The following is a 21,197-nucleotide window of genomic DNA, read 5'->3' on the forward strand; positions in this document are numbered from 1 at the left end:
GGTCCTGCCCCTGTGGGGCTTACAGCTCGCCGCAGGAGGCAGGTACTGGGAACTGTGTTTAGTGCTCGAGAAGAGACCTCGTGTCCTATGAGCTGCAGAGTACATGGAAGCGCTTACCATGGGGCCTGGCACATAGTAGGTGCTCAATAAAACTGCACCCCTCCCCCCTCTACCCATTAATCCTGGACCATCTGAGGCTTCATCACAGGAACCAGGCAGTGCTGCCACCTACCTATCCGGGACCCCCTTCCTGGTCTCTTTCCTCTCTAATCCTGTGCTGTCCAACGCCCAGGCCAGGCTTTCTGTTGTAACCCACAGGAGCACAGTGTTCTCTTCCATCCCCACCTCCACACCCGTCCCCAGCTGCATCCTGTAAGTGCAAGTCCAGCCACAGTGCCTCCAGCACCCAAACATCTTTGAATTAAAAACCATTTCTTTTGCTTTCCAGCGACTCTTACCCTCCGCCTGGGTTCCCTTGTACACCGTCTTCTAACATTCAGCACTTTTTGTTCTTTTCAGGAGGCCTCTGTTATCCAGCTCTCAGCAACAAAGTGAACGAGGCATCAAGCATCTCTTGTAGCAACAGCAGACCCTGGAGGTGCCCAAAGAATGTCACAGCAGTGACAGTCACCAGTTTTTCAATTCGTGTCCACAGCCGTGGAGCTCCAGAGTGACAACAAATCAGCGTGCTGTTCGGAGGTGAAGTATAAATGTCTTGGCTCGGCTCACGTCGTCCCGCACAATGTGGCCCACAGAGCTCTAGCCGCACGGCACTGTTACTGCTCTGCGCACCTGTGCTGGGGCGTCACTGCCCCTTCTGCCTGGGACGCCTGCTCCAGCTTTATCTGGAAGACCTCCTGCAGGCTGCCCCATCTGAGCTCCCAGCATGAAGCAGGCTCACGCCCCATAGCAGCCAAGCCAATCTTGTGATTGCCTGGTGGTCCACACCCCTCCCTCATCTGGAAGCTCCCGGGGAGCAGCAGTCCCTCTGCCGTGGTCCTCATTTCATGCCCCGGCGTCCCACCCAGGGTGGGTGCGTAGTGACTGTTGCTAAAGCAGGAGGAAGGAGAGGCCTTCACATCATTCTCGTCAGCCCCCTGCCGCATATGAGAAACAGAGGCCCTGGAGGTGACAGGAGTCATACAAGTAGCAAGTGACAGAATTAGGATGAGAAGCTCTGGCCCAAACCCTGTGCTTGTTTATACTCCCCTGGACCCTCTAGCATGGATGGACCATTTTCCGACTGTGCTGATGGGCACCATTCCACACAGGATGCTGGTGACAGGTCTCAGTTCCTGACGTGGTCACTCATTCACTCATTCACTCAGGAAACATCTTCTGAGGGCCTACTATGTGCATGGGCAGTCAGGTGAGAGAGGAGAGCTGACCACAGAGTCAGGGCCTCCAGAGGGAAACACGCAAACCAGTAAGTGGGCACAGGTGGTCAAGGCGGCTATAATATGCAGACTAGACTCTGCACATGCCCATGCTAGGGGAGCGGAGAGCTCACTGGGGTGCAATGTGGAATATTGGCTGGGCCTGGAAGGATGAAGGTGGAATTTCCCCCGGGCAGGGGCCTGGATGGCACATTGTGTGTGGTTATAAGGGTGGGCTCTGCCTGGCCCCCAGGCCCAGCTCCTCTGTATACCACTGGTGGGACTTCTTTCCCTTTCTTAACCTCCCAGCCTCATCTCCAAACAGGGATAATAATGATACCTGCTCATAGGCTTGTGTGAAAATTAAACGTGCTGTATCTCTTAAGGAAAATCAAACAATTGTTTGATGGCATGCTAATAGCTGGTGTGGAGGCTGATGTCTTCAGGGCATGGGCGGGTGAGGAAGGCCTGCAGAGAGGGGCTGGAAATGGAGCCGGGAGGACCTGGGCGGGGTTTCACAAGATCCTGTTTACTGGGCTCAGGCCCTGGGACCTAAGCTTGCTGTCAGTGGAGGGAAGGCCTTAAGTAATCTTTTGCTTGGGACAGGGATGCGGCCAGATTTGTGGTTTGTGCTGAGGGCTTGTGCTAGAGGCTGCAGGACACAGTGACTGGAAGAAGGCAGGCAGACTGGGAAGTTTGAAGGAGTCCAGGAGAGGTGACGGAGGTGGGGTTCTGTAGAAAGAGGGTGAAAAATTAGGATTTCTGAGCTCTGCCGCTCATTTTCTGTGGGACCTTGAGCAGGTTACTTCCTGCCTCTGGGCATCAGTTCTCCCACCTAAAACGTGGGGAAGTTGGCCTAAATCAGGGACTCTTTACCCGGAAATGGGATTCATATTAGGATCATTTGGCAAGCTTTTATCCAAAGACACGTGCTTGAACCTCACTGCGGACCTTTGTATTCTGAGTTCAAGGTAGTTGGAGTATCTCGAAAGGGCTCCCCAGGTAATCCAATCCCACCACTTCCCTCTAGCCTGGATGGCTACTGAGACCCTCTCTGGTTTGGCATGAAATGTTATTCTGGGTCCCTAAGGGCAGATAGAGCCCTGCCCACAATCTACACCCTAAACAGCCCCCTTGTCCATCCAAGGTGGAACTGGCCTTTCGGATCAGGCCTGTTGTACTGAGAGAGCCTGCTGGGGAGCGCTCCCTGCCCTTTCTGATGAGGATAGAGGGCAAAGAGCCTAATAGGACTGATCCAAGTCCCTGAGGCATTTAGATCCCACCCACCCTAGGAGCCAGGGTCATCGAAAACTTAGAAAGCTCCCAGGAAGCCAGAAACTCAAAGAAGCCTGATAGGCAACACATAGGCTTAGATTCAGCATGTTTTGTAGCCTCAGTTTTGTGGTTCTTGAGCCATTTGGCCCTGGACCAAAAATAGCCACATTGCAAAGTCTCTGTGGGTATATTCGGGGAGTCAGCGTGGGTCAGATGTGTGCCACATCCCCCCAGCACTCAGGAGGACACTCAGGACAACTGGGGTGGACCATCTCACGTTACAACTGAGGAGCCGGAAGCCCAGAAAGGAAAAGCGAGTTGTCACATGGGGACCCTGTGACAGAGCCCTGAAGATAACCCACCTTAACTCCCAGATAGGGCTCTTTCTCTGTGATTTTCTGGCTTTATGCTCAGGACCAGAGAGCTGGGCTGTGGTCAGAGAGAGAAGCTGGGCATGATTGGGGCCCCTGGGATGCTGGAAAGCCCTGCAGGGTTCCTGCAGCCCACCTGGAGGCCAGGGCACGATGCCAACTTTGCAGGGAATGGTAGAAGAAAAAAGCCCCAGCTTTTCCACCCAACAGAGCAAGGACGCAGGGGCAGGAAGTGGCAACAGTTTGACCCCAAAATATACCCACCAACACCAACAAGGTCACCCATGATTCAGCTAACATGCTGCTAGGAAAGTCCCCTGAGGAGCCCTCTCCCCCTGAGGTAGTAGGTGGACGCCTGGGTCCCACCTCTGCTCACCACCAATTTCCCAGTTCTTCTTGGGGCCACAGCTCTGGGAGCCCAGGGGAGCCTGAGCAGGGATGGTCTTCCTTCATTGCCCTTTAGGCCTGGCTCTCAGGCTCAGCTTAGAGCTGGCCACCCAAAGAGACACCTCCACTGCCAGGTCTGGCTTCATGGGCTCTGGAGTGAGCTGAACTTGTCACAGAGAGTGCATTTAGCTCAGAACTGGAGCCGAGCCTGGGATATGCTAGCCAGCACAGCCCGGACATCTGGGTCCCCTGGCCTTTACCTCTATCCTCTAGTGTAATAGGAAAAGCACTGGACTTGGGATCCAGACACCTGCATTTTAATCCAGGTCACCGTTACCAGCACCATCAATTCTGATCATCTTCCTGAACCTCTGGGTCATTATCCCTAAAACTGGGATCCCAGTGCCTCTGTACTAGGATCATTGTGAGGACTAAATATGGAAATGTGTCAGAATGCTTGCAGCACAGAGCCCTGCTCATTATCGTGGTTTCTAAGAGTGTTTTCTGTGTTTCCTCCCTCCCTGCTCGGTTTGTCTGAGGCATCTTTACAGCTGCTCTTAAGAGCTGACTGCAAATTGGCCAGGTCCTCTTTCTCAACTCCCACTGGCTGGCCCAGCTTTCCCAAGGGTGGGTGAGTTTCAGGAGCCAGGTTCACGTGGGGAGCATCTGAAGTCAGGGCTGCTGCCTGCCAGACCTAGCTGAAGTCTGCAGCCCATGTGTTCTACCAAGCCTGCGGCCCTGACCAGGAGGTTCACATAATTTGCAGGGTCCACTGCAAAATAAAATGAGGGGTCTTGTTTAAAAACTAAAAATTTCAAGCATGCAACAGCAGAGTCTGCACAAGTCATATGCCATGAAGGCTGCTCTGCCCCTTCTCAGCCCTCCTGCCATGTTTCTGCTTCATGTTGGACAGGCATCCATTGGTTTTCTCCTTGAAATATCCCACGTTGGATCTCCTGTGCCCTGGTTTGGAAAATGATTTTCCAAAATCCCACCATTATGGTTTTATCGTTCCAAAGTCCTTGACATAAAGACATTTCCCAAACAAATCAGGATGCATTTTACGTCCCACAAGCATTGCTGCTTTAAGTGACACATCAATCTCCAAGCCACTCCCACCCACAACTCCCCAGCTGCAGAGTCAAAGAAAGACCAGACCTATCTAAAATGTCAGAGAAGGGATTGTAGAGAAGGGGCAGGAGTGAAAAATAGACAGTATTGCCTCTGCTGATGTGGGATCCACCTTGCCTCCCCTGTTTCTAGCTGGAACCAATTTCAACCAAAGATTTCTCCCACCACCTGGATATGATGTGATTCAGTAGGATGGGACATATTGGGCACCCAGCGTATGTTAGTTTAAAGGAATCTGTCACCAACCTCTTCTGCCACCTCCTCCATCCACCTTCAAGAGATAGGTCCTTTACATCCAGGTGTGGTAAAGCAGGTAGATGGCACTGAGCATCCTCCACCCTCTTGCCCAGTCCCCCCTTGCCCACAGTCACATCATGAAAAGGGAGAGGAAATGGGTAGCTGGCCTTTCTCCCAGCTCTGCCATTCTTGATCTGTCTATACACGTGTCCTCATTTATGACTTATATTTTCTGCTCTTTCTCCTGCTTAGCTGACCGGAGATTGTGAACCTCATAGGAGACAATGGCGGGATGCAGTGGGTATTTGGCAAAGCACATGGTTATCGACCTCACTGTCCCTCTACCTCTGCTGCCTCTCACTTGCGTCCCTTCCCAGCCAAACAGCTGGAAGAGCTGGCGCCACTCTCCCCCATTCCTCCCAACCCATGTGTTCAATATACTGCAAACTGGCCTGTCTCTACAACGTCACCAAAACTGCAATGGCTAAAGTCAACGGTGACCTCCTTGTTGCTATATCCATGGCACCCTTGGCTGTCATCTTGCCTGACATCTCGGCACCCTTGACCCTGTTGACCCTTCCTTCTGGAAACATCCTCTTGCCATGGCTTCTATGACAGGTGGCCCTCATGGTTTTCCTCCAACCACTCTGCTGTTACTTCTGAGACTTGGTTAGAGGTTCCTGGTCCTCTGTTCATCCCTTAATCTTGACGTTTCCCTGGCCCTCCGTGGAATAACAGCGGTTATTAGCTAACGTTATGTTGTGCACTTCACGTGTGTTAAGCTACTCTAAGCACTTCATGTGTGTTCAGCTGTCTAGTCTTCCTCATGGTCCTGGAAGTAGTCATTATTATTAACACCCATTGTACAGATGAGGAAACCAAGGCACAGAGAAGTTGTCCAAGATTACTCAGCTACTCGCTGGGAAGGTGGGATTCCAATGCAGACAGTCTGGCTTCAATTCTGAACAAGTACTCTGCACCACCTCTTGGTAGAGACTCACCCCTGGGTGCTGCCCAACATCTTAGCTTGTCCTGCAATCTGCCTCCTAATCTGGCCACAACCTACACCACCTGTAACCCCATATATACACTATGTGCCCCTAGACTGGATTCCACACCCTGCTGCCAGACACACCCTGCTGCCAGACACACCCTGGTCTTTGCACACACTCCTTTCTTTAAGGGGAATAAACTTCAACTGCTTTTTCACATGGTAAGTTCCACTCTTGTTCAAAATCACCTCCTCTGTGAACCCTTCTCTTGTTTCTCCCAATCCTCCGTCTTCCCTGGATCCCAGGCACTGTGCTTTTCCCTCTGTGCTTGCACAGACTGCCTTATAATGTAATTTCTCTGTTCCTGAGACTGCCTTCCTGTCTAGACTCTGAGTTCCTGGTTTAACACAGGCATATGATCCTACTGAAGAATGTGTAGGTGAACTAATGAGCTGGCCCATGTCTCAGTGGAACCTGATGCTACCAAACCAAACTTGGGTCCATTCATCCAAATGCAGTAAAGCCAATCTATTGATGCTGGGTTGTGGTGAAGGACAGTGCAGCATTTATTGCAAGGCCAAGCAAAGAGCATGGGTGGCTAATGCTCAAAAGGCCTGAACTCCCCACTGGCTTTTGGGGAAAGGTTTTCAAAGACAGGATAAGGGAGAGAGTTGTGAGGTGCTTGATCAGCTCGTAGACATTCTTCTGATTGATTGGTGGTGATGTATTCTGGAGTCAACATCACCAACCTTCTGGTTCCAACTGGTCTGGGGGCTACATGTACATGGTTATCATGCAGTTAACGCCTTCCATCTGCTGGGGGTTTTAGTATCTGTGAAACAACTCAGGAATGTGTGTCAGGTACTGTCATTTATGTTCTTCAGGGAAGAAGTAAAGATTCTGTGACTCTACTGTATGGCTGATCTATTGTTTAAATTATTACCTGTTCTCCTGACCCAACTGCTGTCTTTTGTTATACATGTTCACATTCTTCCAATCATTAACTCTTGAGCCACCCTTTTGTGACCAACAGAGGCCTGGGAGATGAAAGCTTTTCGACAAACAAGAGGCAGGCCAGGACATGGGGAGGTCTGTCCCAGGAAGGCCCCATCGGGTCCTGCTTCATTATCCTGAGACTTTAACCTCATCTACCCTGTGTTTTTACCTAAAATCTAAGCCTTCACATCACATTCAGATCCAGACACGCTCTCATGTACATACAATGATACACACACACACACACACACACACACACACACACACACACTCCCCCAGGCTCATAAGTTCCCTTAGGCAGTCCCAGCCCCCTCAGGCCATTTTCCTAACTGTACAACCTTCCACGAGTCTGAAAATCCTGCCTTTCCACAATGTCTCATCCCAACTCTGAGACTGAGTTTTGCATTCTTCCATAATGTTCAGGCCATTTCATGGGGCCTATCGGCTACAACTTGACTACTGAGTCATGTCCCACATAGACAGGACTGTCTCCAACAACAGTTACAAAAATAGTCCCTTATGTGTTCACAACTATTTGTGGCTTCTTTGGTCCCTTACACCCATGTGTTCATTTAAGCTTCACAGCAAGGTATGGAATAATTGCTATAAATCTATATATTTTACAAATGAGGAAATCAAGGCGCATAGAAAATACTACACACACACACACACACACACACACACACACACACACACACACACACACACGCCTCCATGGAAAGGGCTGGGCCCTATGGGTCCAATGACTGCTTGTCCCAGGCTGAAGCAGGTTTATGCCAGGTGAGCATGAGATGGGCCAAGGCCACATAAGAAATGAGTTTTCTCCAAGACTGTGTATGGAATTTCTTTCTGGCCTCCACATCTCTACCTCCCCAGGGCAAGCCTCTGCCAACATCTCACCTGTGTAAATAAGCAAGCAGGTAAATGTAGTCCAGTTTCACTTATTCAGGTACATCAGTGGAAAGGCAAGATGAATTTAAGACTGTTATTAAATAAATGTGGTTCTCTTACTTCCAACCATATATAAATCCTTCTAACAGTATTATCATGTTGAAGATACTTCGAAGATACACGTTAATGGAGAGTTTATCAGGATTTGTAATTAGCACAGCAACTGAGAGCACTTTAAAGTAGTTGGAAGCAGGGTAACTCACTAAAGAGAATCAACCACTCAAAAACACAATTGCAGTATCCATTTACATGCCAGCAATTTGTTTGCCAATTAGAAATGCATAAATTCAAACAGCTACTGTAAATCTTACTCTTGATGCAGTATTTGACATCCCTCCCGGCAAAAATACTCATTAACTAAGTCAACAGATATTTAAAGGGTGCCTACTATGTGCCAATCACTCTCCCATGTGCTGGGAACCAAGATACACAAGGCACTTGCCTTGTAGAGCTAACCCCCTGGGAGAGACATAATTTTTCAGTTAATTATATAAACAAGATAATTTCTAATAGGATAAGTCAATGAAGACATATAACAATGGGATATGACCAGAGGGGAGATTAAAGAGTTGGCATTTGAGCTGAGACCTGGAGGGGTAGAATATTCTAGGCAGAGAGAATGGTGAGTGCAAAGGCCTAATGTTGTATCTTAACACTACCCTCTGAATAAGACCCAAGACAAAGATTTAAAGAAAGTAATCTATTTGGGAGGTGCAGGAAAGATGAGTAAGGGAACAGGAGAGCAAAACAAGGACTTGATAAAGAACTGTTATCAGGCCAGCTCCTTTGTGAGTCGTGGGGCCGGCTCCCCAGGGACACTTTGGGAAACAGTATAGAGCACACAGCTGAGACACAGCTGAGTTATCTCACCTAGGAGCAAGGGAGTTGGGGTATTTATACTCCACTTCCTGTCTCCCACTGGTGAGGCCTGCTCCCTGGCACTTCTGTCCTGTCCTGCTCATGGACAGAGTGATCTTCCATGGCTGAAGGCAGCTTATGTGCACTGAGACGGAAGGCCTAGCTAAGGCATGTGAGCTGCCTACCGGCAGCATCTGCTACATGCAGAGACCAGCCTGGAATATTCCAGAAAGAAAGTCAGTGAGAGTGGCATATTAAACTTGGGCGGGGGGTAGGGCACAATGGTAGGAAATGAAGCCTGAGAGGAAGGCAGGGACCAGCTCAGGTGAAGCCTGGGAAGCCATGATGAGTCTGAATTGTATTCTAAGTGCTTTGGGAAGACAGCTAAGAAATTCAGAGATAAGAACTGACTTTTTTTTTTTTTTTTTAAATAAGATTCTTCTCTCAGTTGTATGGGAAACAGGTGTTTTGGAGAGCAAGAGAGAATGTAGGAGGATCAGTCAGGAGGCACTGGCTGAAGTCCAGGTGGGAGATGAGGCTGGCTTTGGCTCCTGGGGGTGGGGTGGGGTGGGCACTGTGCAAAGCAGATGGACCCAGGTGTGTCAGAGCGGAGCAGAAACTGATGGATGTGTTAGATGTGGGGCAGAGTAAAAGAGGATGAAGGCTTGGCTTGAGCGTGTCAGTACTGAGGTAGGAGGATTACAAGAGGAGCAGCCTGGGTTGCACCGCTCAGGAACTGTGTAACTTGGGTCAGTCACTTCTCCAGTCTGGTCCTCAGTTTTCTCATTTGGGAAATAAGGAAGTAGAACTAACTGACTTCTAAGGATGCTTTTAACTCTAATAGTCTATAACTTAAATAAAAACAATCATATATACATACACATACATTTATATAAATGTATAACTGAATCACTTTGCTGTACATTTGAAACTAACACAACATTATATATCAACTATACTTCAATTAAAAACAAAATAAAATATAAAAGAGCAATCAAGGGACTTCCCTGGTGGGCCAGTAGTTAAGAATCCATCTTCCAGTGCAGGGAACGCAGGTTCAATCCCTGGACGGGGAACTAAGATCCCACATGCCATGGGGCAACTAAGCCCATGTATCACAACTACTGAGCCCACGCGTTCTGGAGCCCATGCGACACAACTAGAGAGAAGCCCGTGAGCTGCAATGAAGAGCCCATACGCCACAACAAAAGATCCCTCATGCCACAATGAAGATCCCGCATGCCGCAACTAAGAACTGACACAGCCAAAGAAATTAAATAAATAAATGAATTTTTTAAAAAGCAATCAAATCAATCCCTCTTTTTTAAAGTTCTAGCTCTTCTTGATAATGCCACAAACCCATGTGAACCACCACTCCAAACAAAAGCTAGAACCTCGACAATAACCTGCTTCTAATCATATTTTCCCTCTATATTATTTTTTCTGACTCCTTCAACCCAAGGTAACCAACATCCCAAATTCCCTTGCTTATTTTAATCTGTGTGTTTCTAAAGTATATATATTTTTACTTTATAAAAAAAGTATCATAGTGTTTATAATTGTAGGGACTTACTTTTTGGCCAGTAGTATTCTATTAATATATATCCATATCACAGACTGTGCCAATGCAGTTCATTTTGTTTTAACTGCTGTATAATATTCCATTGGTTAAGTATGCTCGTATTTATTCATCCACTCTCTCTTGATGGGCATTTGAGGTTTTTCCCAGATTTTCGCCATTGTAAACAGTGCAGCTATGAACATTTTTGTATGAGCAAGACTTCTACTACGTCTATATGAAAAAGTGTAATTGCTGGTTTAGGATAGTCACTGTTATGAGTACAGTTTCAATCATTTTCTAAAGTAGCTGCCTGAAGATACCAGCCACGTGTAAGAGATCATGTAGATCCATGTTCTCTCCAACACTTGATATCATCAGAGTTTCCCGTTTTTGCTAGTCAAATTACTTTGAATTGAGATCTCCTTCTTGTCTGGATTTGCATTGCCCTGAACAGTAATGAGGTTAAACATTTCTTCTCTTGTCCATCACATCAATCATTAAGTGTGTCCTCTTCTGTGAAATATCTGTTCCTGTTTTTCATCATTTTTCTTCTGGGTGTCTGTGTTTTTCTTATCAATATCATCAATGTGCTTCCTGCCTGTAAAGTCTGGGGCTCGAGACCGTTTTAGGTCCTGAAGAGTCAGTCTTATTTAATCCAGACCAGCAGCACTTTTGGTGATGGAACTCTCAAAAACTTTTTGTGAAAGGTCAGTGGCCAATTCAGGTGTCAGTGGCCACAACATGCGCTTTGAGACATGCCTCTCCGTCCTTCTCTAGATATAACTCCAAGTATTTGGATGCTATCAGGATTCATGAGATTCAGTTTCTTTTCTAAGAAGTGATGTTGTCCAACTGGCAGGATTCCCTGGGACTATCTAAATCTCCTCAGAGGTCTTAACAAAGGGAGTAACAGTCATGTTCTTGATTTGGTCTTGACCCCAGGTCATGCCTTTGTTTTGATATTGCCCCTAAAGCTAGTTCCTATTTTGAGAATATTTTGCAGGCTGCAGAGGTTGACATGACAGATGATTGCACCTTTCCATCATGCAAACCCTACAAGTTCCTTGACCCACATCTTCCCACTCCTGGGCTCAGGCTAAAGAAACAGCTCTTGTTTAGGATACGTCATTCTCCTGGCAGAGGATCCAGGAAAAAGAAACTTGCAATGCTTTTAAAGCTTCTGCTAAGCTATGACACATGTCCGATCTGCTCACATTCTGTTGGCTCAAGGAAGTTACATGGCCAAGCACAAAGCCAATGATGTAGGGCAATATATTCTGAATCATTTTAAACTAGAATAGAGTCTCTCACAGATATCAAGGAGCTCTTGATACATTCTTATATAATCCTTTGTTAGGATGTGGATTGCCATATAGGCTACGATTTGTAACTTATTTTCTTTTTTCTTTCTTTCTTTCTTTAGTTGGCTGTGCCGGTCTTAGTTGCAGCATGCAGGATCTAGTTCCCTGACCAGGGATCGAACCCAGGCCCCCTGCACTGGGAGCGCGGAGTCTTAACCACTGAACCACCAGGGAAGTACCTGTAGCTTATTTTCAAGTTGTCTTTTTAAGAAAGAAAACTCTTAATTGTAATACAGAAAATGTATCATTCTTTTCTTTTAGAGTCAACATTTTTGTATCTTGTTTAAGAAATATTTCCCTTCTCCAAAGTTCAAAAGATATTTCTATTAAGGTTTTCTATTAAAATTTTCAGGGGCGTATTTTTTTAAGAAGATGTTGGGGGTAGGAGTTTATTAATTAATTAATTTATTTTGGCTGTGTTGGGTCTTCGTTTCTGTGCGAGGGCTTTCTCTAGTTGTGGCAAGCGGGGGCCACTCTTCACTGCGGGGCGTGGGCCTCTCCCTGTCGTGGCCTCTCTTGTTGCGGAGCACAGGCTCCAGACGCGCAGGCTCAGTAGTTGTGGCTCACGGGCCTAGTTGCTCCGCGGCACATGGGATCCTCCCAGACCAGGGCTCGAACCCATGTCCCCTGCATTAGCAGGCAGACTCTCAACTACTGCGCCACCAGGGAAGCCCCACGGGCGTATTTTTAACATTTAACCATCTGCAGTTGAATTTTGCATATGGTGTAACGTAAGGATCCAATTTAGTCTTTTCTTCCATATGGACTGCCATTTTTCCAGGCCTAATTTTTGAATTGATGTGACATACAAGCCATATCACATACCACAGCATCATACATACATGGTTCTGTTTATGGACTTTCTTTTTATTGGTCACCTACTTTATCACTGCATTGACCATAATGGGCCATGGTATCTGGTTAAGTAAGGCTCCCTCTCTTTTTTTTTGTTGTTTTTTTGTGTTTCAACCAGAAGTGCTCTGGCTATTTTCACCCTTTTACTCTTTTATGTCAAGTCTGGAGCCATTTCATCAAGTCCCAGGAAAATCTCTGTTGGGTACCAGTCTGTGCTCTTTACATGTGCCAGCTCATTGAACCCTCACCACTACCTGATGAAGGTCAGTGTTATTTTCCTCACACTACAGCTGAGATGCACAGAGACGGACTGCTGGCACACAGCTGCAAAGCAGTAGCTCTTCTGCATGCCCCCAGCACCGAGCTCACCCAGGCAGCACAGTGGATACACTGATAAGCTTGAGACCACAAAGCCTGGGTCATCTGCAGAGTCACTAGCAGTGCATGCTGTCACTTTGCTGAGGATCCCTGGTGACAGCAGAAACCATGCAGGTTTCTAAGTTGACCATCTAAGTTTCTAAGTTGACCATCTAAGTCAGTTCATTCTGACTGAAAAACAAAACAAAAAAACAAACAGGAAACTGACCCCTGGAGATAGTTCATATTGAAAGAGAAGGCAGGCTGGCAGTGGGTCTCCATAATAGAGGAGAGGGTGTGTGTGTGTGTGTGTGTGTGTGTGTGTGTGTGTGTGTGTGTGTGTTTATTGGTATTCACATCAGAGCAAATGACTGGTATCTGGATCGTCTCATCAATTCCATATTTCAGTTCCTGAAAGAGAAGGAGGTAATCTTATTACCAAGCAGATTAAATGACTTTCCAAGTCACTCAAGTTCTCTGTCCTCTTAGTTCATGGGAGTAATATTTAAGGCACTTCATTTGCAAGGTTATTTTGAGCAAAATATATGTAGAGCAAGTGGCCCTCCATACTGGGTCAGCAGTTTCAACATCACTTGGCAGCTTGTTAGAAATGCAAATTCCTGGGCCCCACTCAAGTCCTACTGAGTCTCATCACAGGGTGTGAGGCCCAGTAACCTCTGTATCAACAAGAAACCCCCTCCAGGTGATTCTGGCGCTCCTGAAGGTTGAGGACCTCTGGTGTAGGGCATCCACCACAGCACCCAAAGCGGTCAATTTTCAGTGAATGCTAACAAGTTTGGTCAAAGGTCATGAAAAGGCTAGACCTTACTTGGTCTCTGGCCCTACTGAATAACTTTTTTCACCAACTGGAGTCTTATCTCCAAGGATCAAGAGCTGCAAGGTCAGATATTGGTATTAAATAGATCACCTGAAAATATTCAACTTTAGGGCTTGGAAGAATAACAGAGGTGAGCCTTAGGCCTGTGAAGCAGCATGGGCAATTCTTAGCTTGTCATTTAAGACTCTTGTAGGTTGAGGCTGGGAGGCTGACCAAGTCCAATGTACACATGGCATTCTTAGAGATGCACATGTCTGTGTATACAGCCCCTCCAACATAGGAGTTGTTAAGGGTCCATTATCCGCGAGTGGGTTAAATCTTTACTGCAGTTGTCAGGCTGGCTTACATTGGGTTTTTTATATTACAGATAGCTTTGGGAACAGAAATCTTTATTATAACAACATTAAAGTAAACAAAAAACCAAATCAATAATAGTCATAACTCTCTCAAAGAAAGAATGTTTGCTTCTCACTTTCCATTGTTTAGCTCTTTGTAGACAAATCTTCACCTCATCCCATCCACAGTGAAGTCCCAGTTTTGTGCTCTTCTTTTTCACTGACTTTATCATAAATATTTTCTGTGATGTTCCCTAGTCTTCATAATTGTCATTGTGATGTGGCTGGAAAAGATTGCCTCATAAGACAGCTCTATCAGGAAAACAGGAGGATTGGAAATATGTATGTAGATGACAGTCATAAGTGGTGACAGAAGGCTGGGGACTGGGTTTTTCTTAGCTAACTACAGAACTAGTTGACTCTTAAGTTGTATTTTTATAATACCGATAAAATTAAAATTTGAAAGAACGGTGCTATCCATGTTCTCACAAGAGTTTACAGCCTGGTGAAAAAGGAGGCCAAGCAGCTGTGAGAACACTACAGCGTCTATACAAAGATTGGGATGAACACGTGTTGTATCACTGTTCTACTGTCTTTTTGCAGACACTGACTTGAAGAAGCAGTCAGTTGCCAGGTATCAAGTTTGAAGGAGTATATTGGGAAAATGTTCCTAAGCAAATGACACAGATGAAATGAAAAACAAGGATATCAAAGGCAGAGAAAATTCACTTAGACATTTGTTAAGGTTTTTGTTTTATTTAAACAGAGGGGATCAATTCTCTTTTCTTTTTACGGAATATAATTATATGATATATATAAACTCAAGAGAAGCTCTCAACGGGGGCAAGCTAAGCTTTACTTTGTGTAATATTGATAAGTTGAATTCACAAAGGCTTTTACAACCAACATTATTAGTACAGCTGAAAAAATTTTCTAGGTTCAAATTTCTAGTAGCTATCTAAGGTATAACCTATTTTACATTTTAAGAGGGAACAGTGTCTTTCAATAATGTTTCAAAAAGACTATAAGCCAGGGGCTTCCCTGGTGGTGCAGTGGTTGGGGGTCCGCCTGCTGATGCGGGGGACGCGGGTTCGTGCCCCGGTCTGGGAGGATCCCGCGTGCCGCGGAGTGGCTGGGCCCGTGGGCCATGGCCGCTGGGCTTGCGCGTCCGGAGCCTGTGCTCCGCGGCGGGGGAGGCCACAACAGTGAGAGGCCCGAGTACTGCAAAAAAAAAAAAAAAAAAAAAAAAAAAAAAAAAACCCAAAAAAAGTTTTAAGAAATTATCAAATTAGCCAAAATAGCTAAAACTCACACTGCTCTCAAAATTTCATTTCCTAAACCCCCATTTTTTCTTTCCTGATTTTACGGTCTGGAGTACTAGAAAAGTACTCATTTTTCCTGCATGAGCTCTTGAATTTAAACATTATGTTTGCATAACATTTAAATGCCAATCAATCTTTACCTGCCTTTATCTGGATCTTTATGGTCTACGCTTGTTGAAGTTAAGATCTGATTCTTTTTGTTCATACTAAGACAAGAGCAGAATGGAAGCTGAAATCTAAAGTAGCCCACCACTTTAAGCTAGTCATTAGTTTCACCTTGCACGAGCAGACATTAAATAGAGCTGCTCATAGAGGGGAAAAAAAGAACTTCACCTCTTTTCAAGTTTTTGCTTATCTTCTCCATTGGGCAATACCAATTAATCAGAAAATAGCCATTATTATGACATCCCTGCAAGAAAAGAATCCATGGGGAAAACATGGAGAATCAATAGTTGACTACAGATGGAAACTGCTTTAGTACATTCTGCTAAGATTGTTTTTTATAATGTCACGTTTGTGAAAATGAAAACTTGCTAGTCCTAATATCATAACAATACTTTTGAGGGAGGGGTTTGGACTAAGATTCAATTTCTTTTATGAGGGTTCCTATTTGGGATGTTCATTTCACTGAATGTGAAATGGAAATGCAAATAGGGAAGTAAACTGACATTTATTTATTTACTGTTTCCTTTTGGTTTTAAGGGTAGGAAATTTGCCCTCATTTCTGTGACCCAAATTCCCTTTCCTAATTCTAAAGTAAAGCATTCTCGCACCCATGCTGACTGTCCTCAAATATTTGGCTTGAGCCTCTGTGGGCCAACAGGAGGTTAGATTTCAATGAAAAGAGAGGAGATGTAAATTTGGGTTAGTTTCTTTTAGGATTCTGTGCTGGAAAAGTCCCTTAACACATTAGTCTCATTATAGCAACAGAGCCAATTCCTTCTGCACAGAAATCCTTGTTTTGTTCTTCTAGACTGAGCCAAGTTATATTGTGACTCACTCATCGTCACTCTAAATCATTACACCCTTTGCTGAGAAAGAAGACGTCAACTGCTGAGGCAGCAAGGTAGTTAGTCAACTGGCAAGCAGGCTTGGTGCACTGGTACTTAAACTATTGTAGAATGTTACTTTTAACTCTAAGTAATTTTATTGTTGATGTCTCACCATAAGTACTAGTATCCCACACTGGTAATTCCAGGAGATTGAGCAATGGGATCCCACCTGTCTTGATTGGAAAGTGGAAGGTTGAAATTTTTTGCTCATCATTTAAAACATATTTTATAGTCTCATTCATACTATTCTATCATTTCAAGTTCTCGATAGAAGGGGATAGCAATCCTCTTTGTTGCATCTTCTGACTGTCAGTCACAGTGCATCTTTCCCTCTTGTTTTTTTTTTGGTTAAATTGTGAGCTGACTTTCAGTAGAGATTTTCTTCTCAGATGGGAGTCCTGATGGCCTTAAAGTTCAAAACCATTGCATAAGGGCCGTTCTGCATTTGCTTCTGCCAGGTACCCTGGGTTTCACCAGTTCTGGTCCAATTTTACATTAATTTACTGGTTTGGAGAATTCTTCACATACACAGTATAAATTCGGGCCCTGGATTTCTCACAAGAGGTCGCCCAGAACCCAGGTCAAAGAGAACTCTCTCATCACCCACCCCTGTGGAAATCTTTTACTAGTTCCCCTTTCATTGAGGGACTTGCCCTTCCAGGCTCTCAGCTTTGTGCAGGGATCAGTTACAATTCCCCATCTCAGGTCAGCCCAAGGTGGTCTCTTCCGTCCTTGTGAGCATTAAAACCCTCAACTTCTTGGGCTTATATCTGTATTTTATCCCTTGAGGGTTGCTACAGCTTCAGCTTACATGCTTACTACTCTGCCTTCATGTTGCTTGAACCCCAGAAGGCTTATATTTCAAAGAGAAATTCAAAGTGGTGAAAACGAAACGATACTCTAAGCTAGGACCTTAAGCATTCCAAAAATTCAATATCTTCAAGATGGAGAGGCTCTTATAAACTTCATAAAGTTCTGAGCTCCCCTAAGATGCTGCTACACTTACCACACACTTATCATATTTAAATCCAGATAACCCAACTACTTATGGCTGTGTATTCAAAGATGACCTCCACACAGCTCTACTGAAATCTATTCTATTCTTGTGACATTCAAATTCCCTATGAAAGTCTTAGAAAAAAAAAAAAGTTTGTACATAACACCTTGAAACGTTTGTATGTTGAGTAAAAAGAAAATAACTTTGTGTCAAGGCGTGACTTCTGTGTGTATTTTTAATGAAAAATAAGTCTTCTCCACAGATTTATTTCAAACCCTATTCCATGACCAAATCTAATATAAGAAAGAGAGGGGTTGCTTTACAGATAACACTGGCAAGACATAAACCTGCACCCCCTGAGTGAAGTAAAAGTCTAACCTGCAGGTTGTTCAGAGGCTCCATCTTCATGACTGGGCCCAAGGTGTTGAGAGGCAGGGAGACATCAGTGCTCTGGTTTGGCATCAGTGGTGTACGGATGGCCAGAGGAGTGCTGGGGATGACACCAAAGCTAGGAGAGAGGATGAAGAAATCCCAGAGGTTAATCAGGAGGCAGGACTTAGTCACGTCTTTAGGTTTCAATGGCTTTTTACTCCATTTGAAGGAAACATAAGGAATAGCAGGCACTAAAGTGCCCAATTCTAATTTGCTGTAACACTAGTTACAACATAACCTCTTTCTTCCATTAAGAAGATTTGAGGAAGGAGAAAACATTCATAAGCACAGAACTGGTTTGCTAATGCTCTGATTCTGAAAGTTTCTTATGTTTATCATGCCACTAGAGGGACAGCTTTGATAAGCATCTTTTTCTTATACATCTTCCTTTAGATAATCTTTGGGAGAAAGAACACTTAAGCATACCCACCCTGTAAAGTATAATGATATTATTTCACTTGCTTGATAACCTGCCTGATCAGACCAGAGGATGATTTACTGGTAACTCTCATTTTCTTTCTTCTTTACTTACTTACACAGGATACAATCATTGGGAAAGAGCCAGTCTAAGTAAAGTAGAGTTGATTGGCTTAAACATTCCAAACAACACCCCAAAGGATAAGTTGTAGACTCAAATCTGGCCACTTTCTTCGCCTAAGGCAGGCAGTGAGTACCCACCAGTTTGACTTCTCAGAGAAGCCTGCCTAATAATAATACAAGAAGAGTAAAGAGATGGGAAAAGCCTGAGTCTGAAGTTACAAAAAAACCCAAAAATATATGAGGGAAGACAGACATGTCTTACGTCTCAGAAACATAAGAAAACAATTTTAAAAAGATGGAGCAGAAAGGGAAAGTAGGCCCATAGGTGTAACAAATAAACAACTTAATGATATACATTTATAATGAATGTATGTTCTAATGAGCCTCAGGAAGGAAGATGGGATTTTAATATTTATAAAATAATTATTGAGTTTATATAGGTAGTATCAATTTCAAGAGTCACAGACTAGCAGAAGAAACATTTGCCTTTTTGTAGATAAACTATACTTTAGAATCCCAAATGCAATAAAGAAATGATTTTGAGTAGACACATCACTCATTTTGGTATCAACATTTATGGGTCAAAAAACCCTTTTGCCCTTTTGATCTTGCTCTCATTATTTATCTATGTGGAAAACCATAAGGAATCTAAAAAAAGGCTACTAGAACTAATAAGTAAGTTTAATGAAGTTTCAAGATACAAGTTCAATGTACAAAAATCAGTTGTATTTCTATATACTAGCAACAACCAAAAACTAAAATATGCTTCTTACTGTAACATCAAAACTATAAAGCACTTAAATGTGACAAAAGATGTGCAGGACCTGTACACGAAAAATTATAAAACACTGCAGAGAGAAGTTAAAGATGACCTAGATAAATGGGGAGATATGCTATGCTAATGGATTAGAAGACTCAATATTGTTTGATGCCAATTCTTCCTCAAACTGATCTGCACATTCACTGCACTCTCAAGCAAAATTCCAGCAGGCAAAAGACCTAGAATTGCCAAAACAATTTTTGAACAAGAACATACATAGTAGGAGGGTTTATACTATCTGACTTCAAGACTTACTACGGAAAAAAAGTTTACTTTGACTCTTACTTTACACGTATTTTCTCACCAGAAGTACCTCAAAATGAATTCTAAAAGGTAAAGGTAGGAGCTAAATCTATTAACACTTCTATTAAAAACATTAAAAAAAAATTGTAACTGTGGGTCAGGCAAAGATTTGTTAAACAGAACACAAAAAGCAAAAGACATAGAAAGGAAAAAATTGTAAAGTAAACTTTATTTAAATAAAAAACTTGGGCTTCCCTGGTGGCGTAGTGGTTAAGAATCCTCCTGCCAGTGCAGGGGACACAGGTTCAATCCCCAGTCCAGGAAGATCCCACATGCTGCGGAGCAACTAAGCCCGTGAGCCACAACTACTGAGCCTGCACTCTAGGGCCTGAGAGCCACAACTACTGAGCCCACATGCCACAACTACTGAAGCCCGCGCTCCTGGAGCCCGTGATCCGCAACAAGAGAAGCCACTGCAATGAGAAGCCCACACACCTCAACGAAGAGTAGTAGCCTCTGCTCACGGCAACTAGAGAAAGCCGGCACGCAGCAACGAAGATCCCACGCAGCCAAAAAAAAAAAAAAAAAAACTGTATATGTGTCAATCGCAATCTCCCTTAAAAAAATAAATAAATAAAACAAAAAATAAAAAACTTGTTCTTTGAAAAACACTGTTAAGAAAATAAAGCAAGCCACAGACTGGGAGAAAATATTTGCAAGACACATCTGACAAAGGACTTGTATCCAGAATATATAAAGAACTTTATTACTTGATAATAAGACAATCAATTAAAAAGAAAAAGGAACGATTTGAGCAGATACTTCACCAAAGATGTAAGAATGGTCAATAAGATTATGAAAAGAATGCTCAATATCACTAGTCATTAGGGAAATTCAAGTTAAAATGGGATACTACTATACATATATAAGCATGGCTGGCATGGGTAAGAGTATGGAACAGCTGGGACATTCACGCTTATTACCATATGACCCAGCAATACCACTGCTAGATATTTATCCAGGAAAAATGAAAACATATATCCACACAAAGACCTGTACGTGAACATTCACAGGCGCTTTAGTCATAAAAGATAAAACTAGAAACAACCCCCAGTTCCACCAACTGGTGAAAGTGTAAACAAATCACGGTATAAGCATCGATGGAGTACTACTCAATAAAACAGAACAGACTGCTGAAACATCTCAAAGCATTATGCTAAGTGAAAGAAACCAAATGCAAAAGACTCCATACTACGTGATTTCATTTACAAAATATTATAGAAAAGGTATGATTATAATGGCAAAGACAATTTTCTTATTCCATATGGATGAGTTTTCCCAGCAAAATTCCCTAGGGCCTCCAGTGTTGAAGCTGACCACTGAACAGATGTGCAAGAGCCTCCACTCACTCTACATCAAACATCTGTCAACACGAGAGTTTTTACCCACTGCTAAACAGAACACTCTCTTGTTGGACACAAAGTACACTGCTGTGTCAGGATCGAGCTGTGGAACTCAGATTTCTTACCTATTCTTGTTAAACTGAATTGCAAAGTCTGTCATGTGCTGCAGAGCTTTGTTGGTGAAGTTCATTTCCATATAGATGTGCCCTTGGCGGTGAGTAAATGTTCCTGGAATCTCCAGGCCCTTAGCCTTTACTGCAGGCAGCCAGACCTGAAACACAGTATAAAGCCCAATGAAACCAGACAGGATGCTTCTGAATAAAGATGAAATTAAGGGCTTCCCTGGTGGCATAGTGGTTGAGAGTCTGCCTGCCGATGCAGGGGACGCGGGTTCGTGCCCCGGTCCAGGAAGATCCCACATGCCGCGGAGCGGCTGGGCCCGTGAACCATGGCCGCTGAGCCTGCGCATCCAGAGTCTGTGCTCCACAATGGGAGAGGCCACAACAG

The 21,197-nt window shown here is 44.3% G+C and overlaps 1 protein-coding gene across 1 annotated transcript in view; it reads right to left on the bottom strand.

The window, feature by feature from the left end:
* Positions 1–776: 776 nt before the first annotated feature.
* The window catches only part of LOC103076560 (AP-1 complex subunit beta-1-like), a 73,949-nt gene continuing 53,528 nt past the window's right edge, over positions 777–21,197 (bottom strand). The window contains 4 exon segments of the mRNA XM_082931118.1: positions 777–1,097; positions 14,789–14,839; positions 17,631–17,760; positions 20,816–20,961. Of these exon segments, the coding sequence (XP_082787244.1) occupies positions 777–1,097; positions 14,789–14,839; positions 17,631–17,760; positions 20,816–20,961 (648 nt within the window).

The sequence above is a fragment of the Lipotes vexillifer genome, unplaced genomic scaffold (genome assembly GCF_000442215.2).
Source record: "Lipotes vexillifer unplaced genomic scaffold, Lipotes_vexillifer_v1.1 scaffold1854, whole genome shotgun sequence".
In the NCBI taxonomy this organism is placed as follows: domain Eukaryota; kingdom Metazoa; phylum Chordata; class Mammalia; order Artiodactyla; family Lipotidae; genus Lipotes; species Lipotes vexillifer.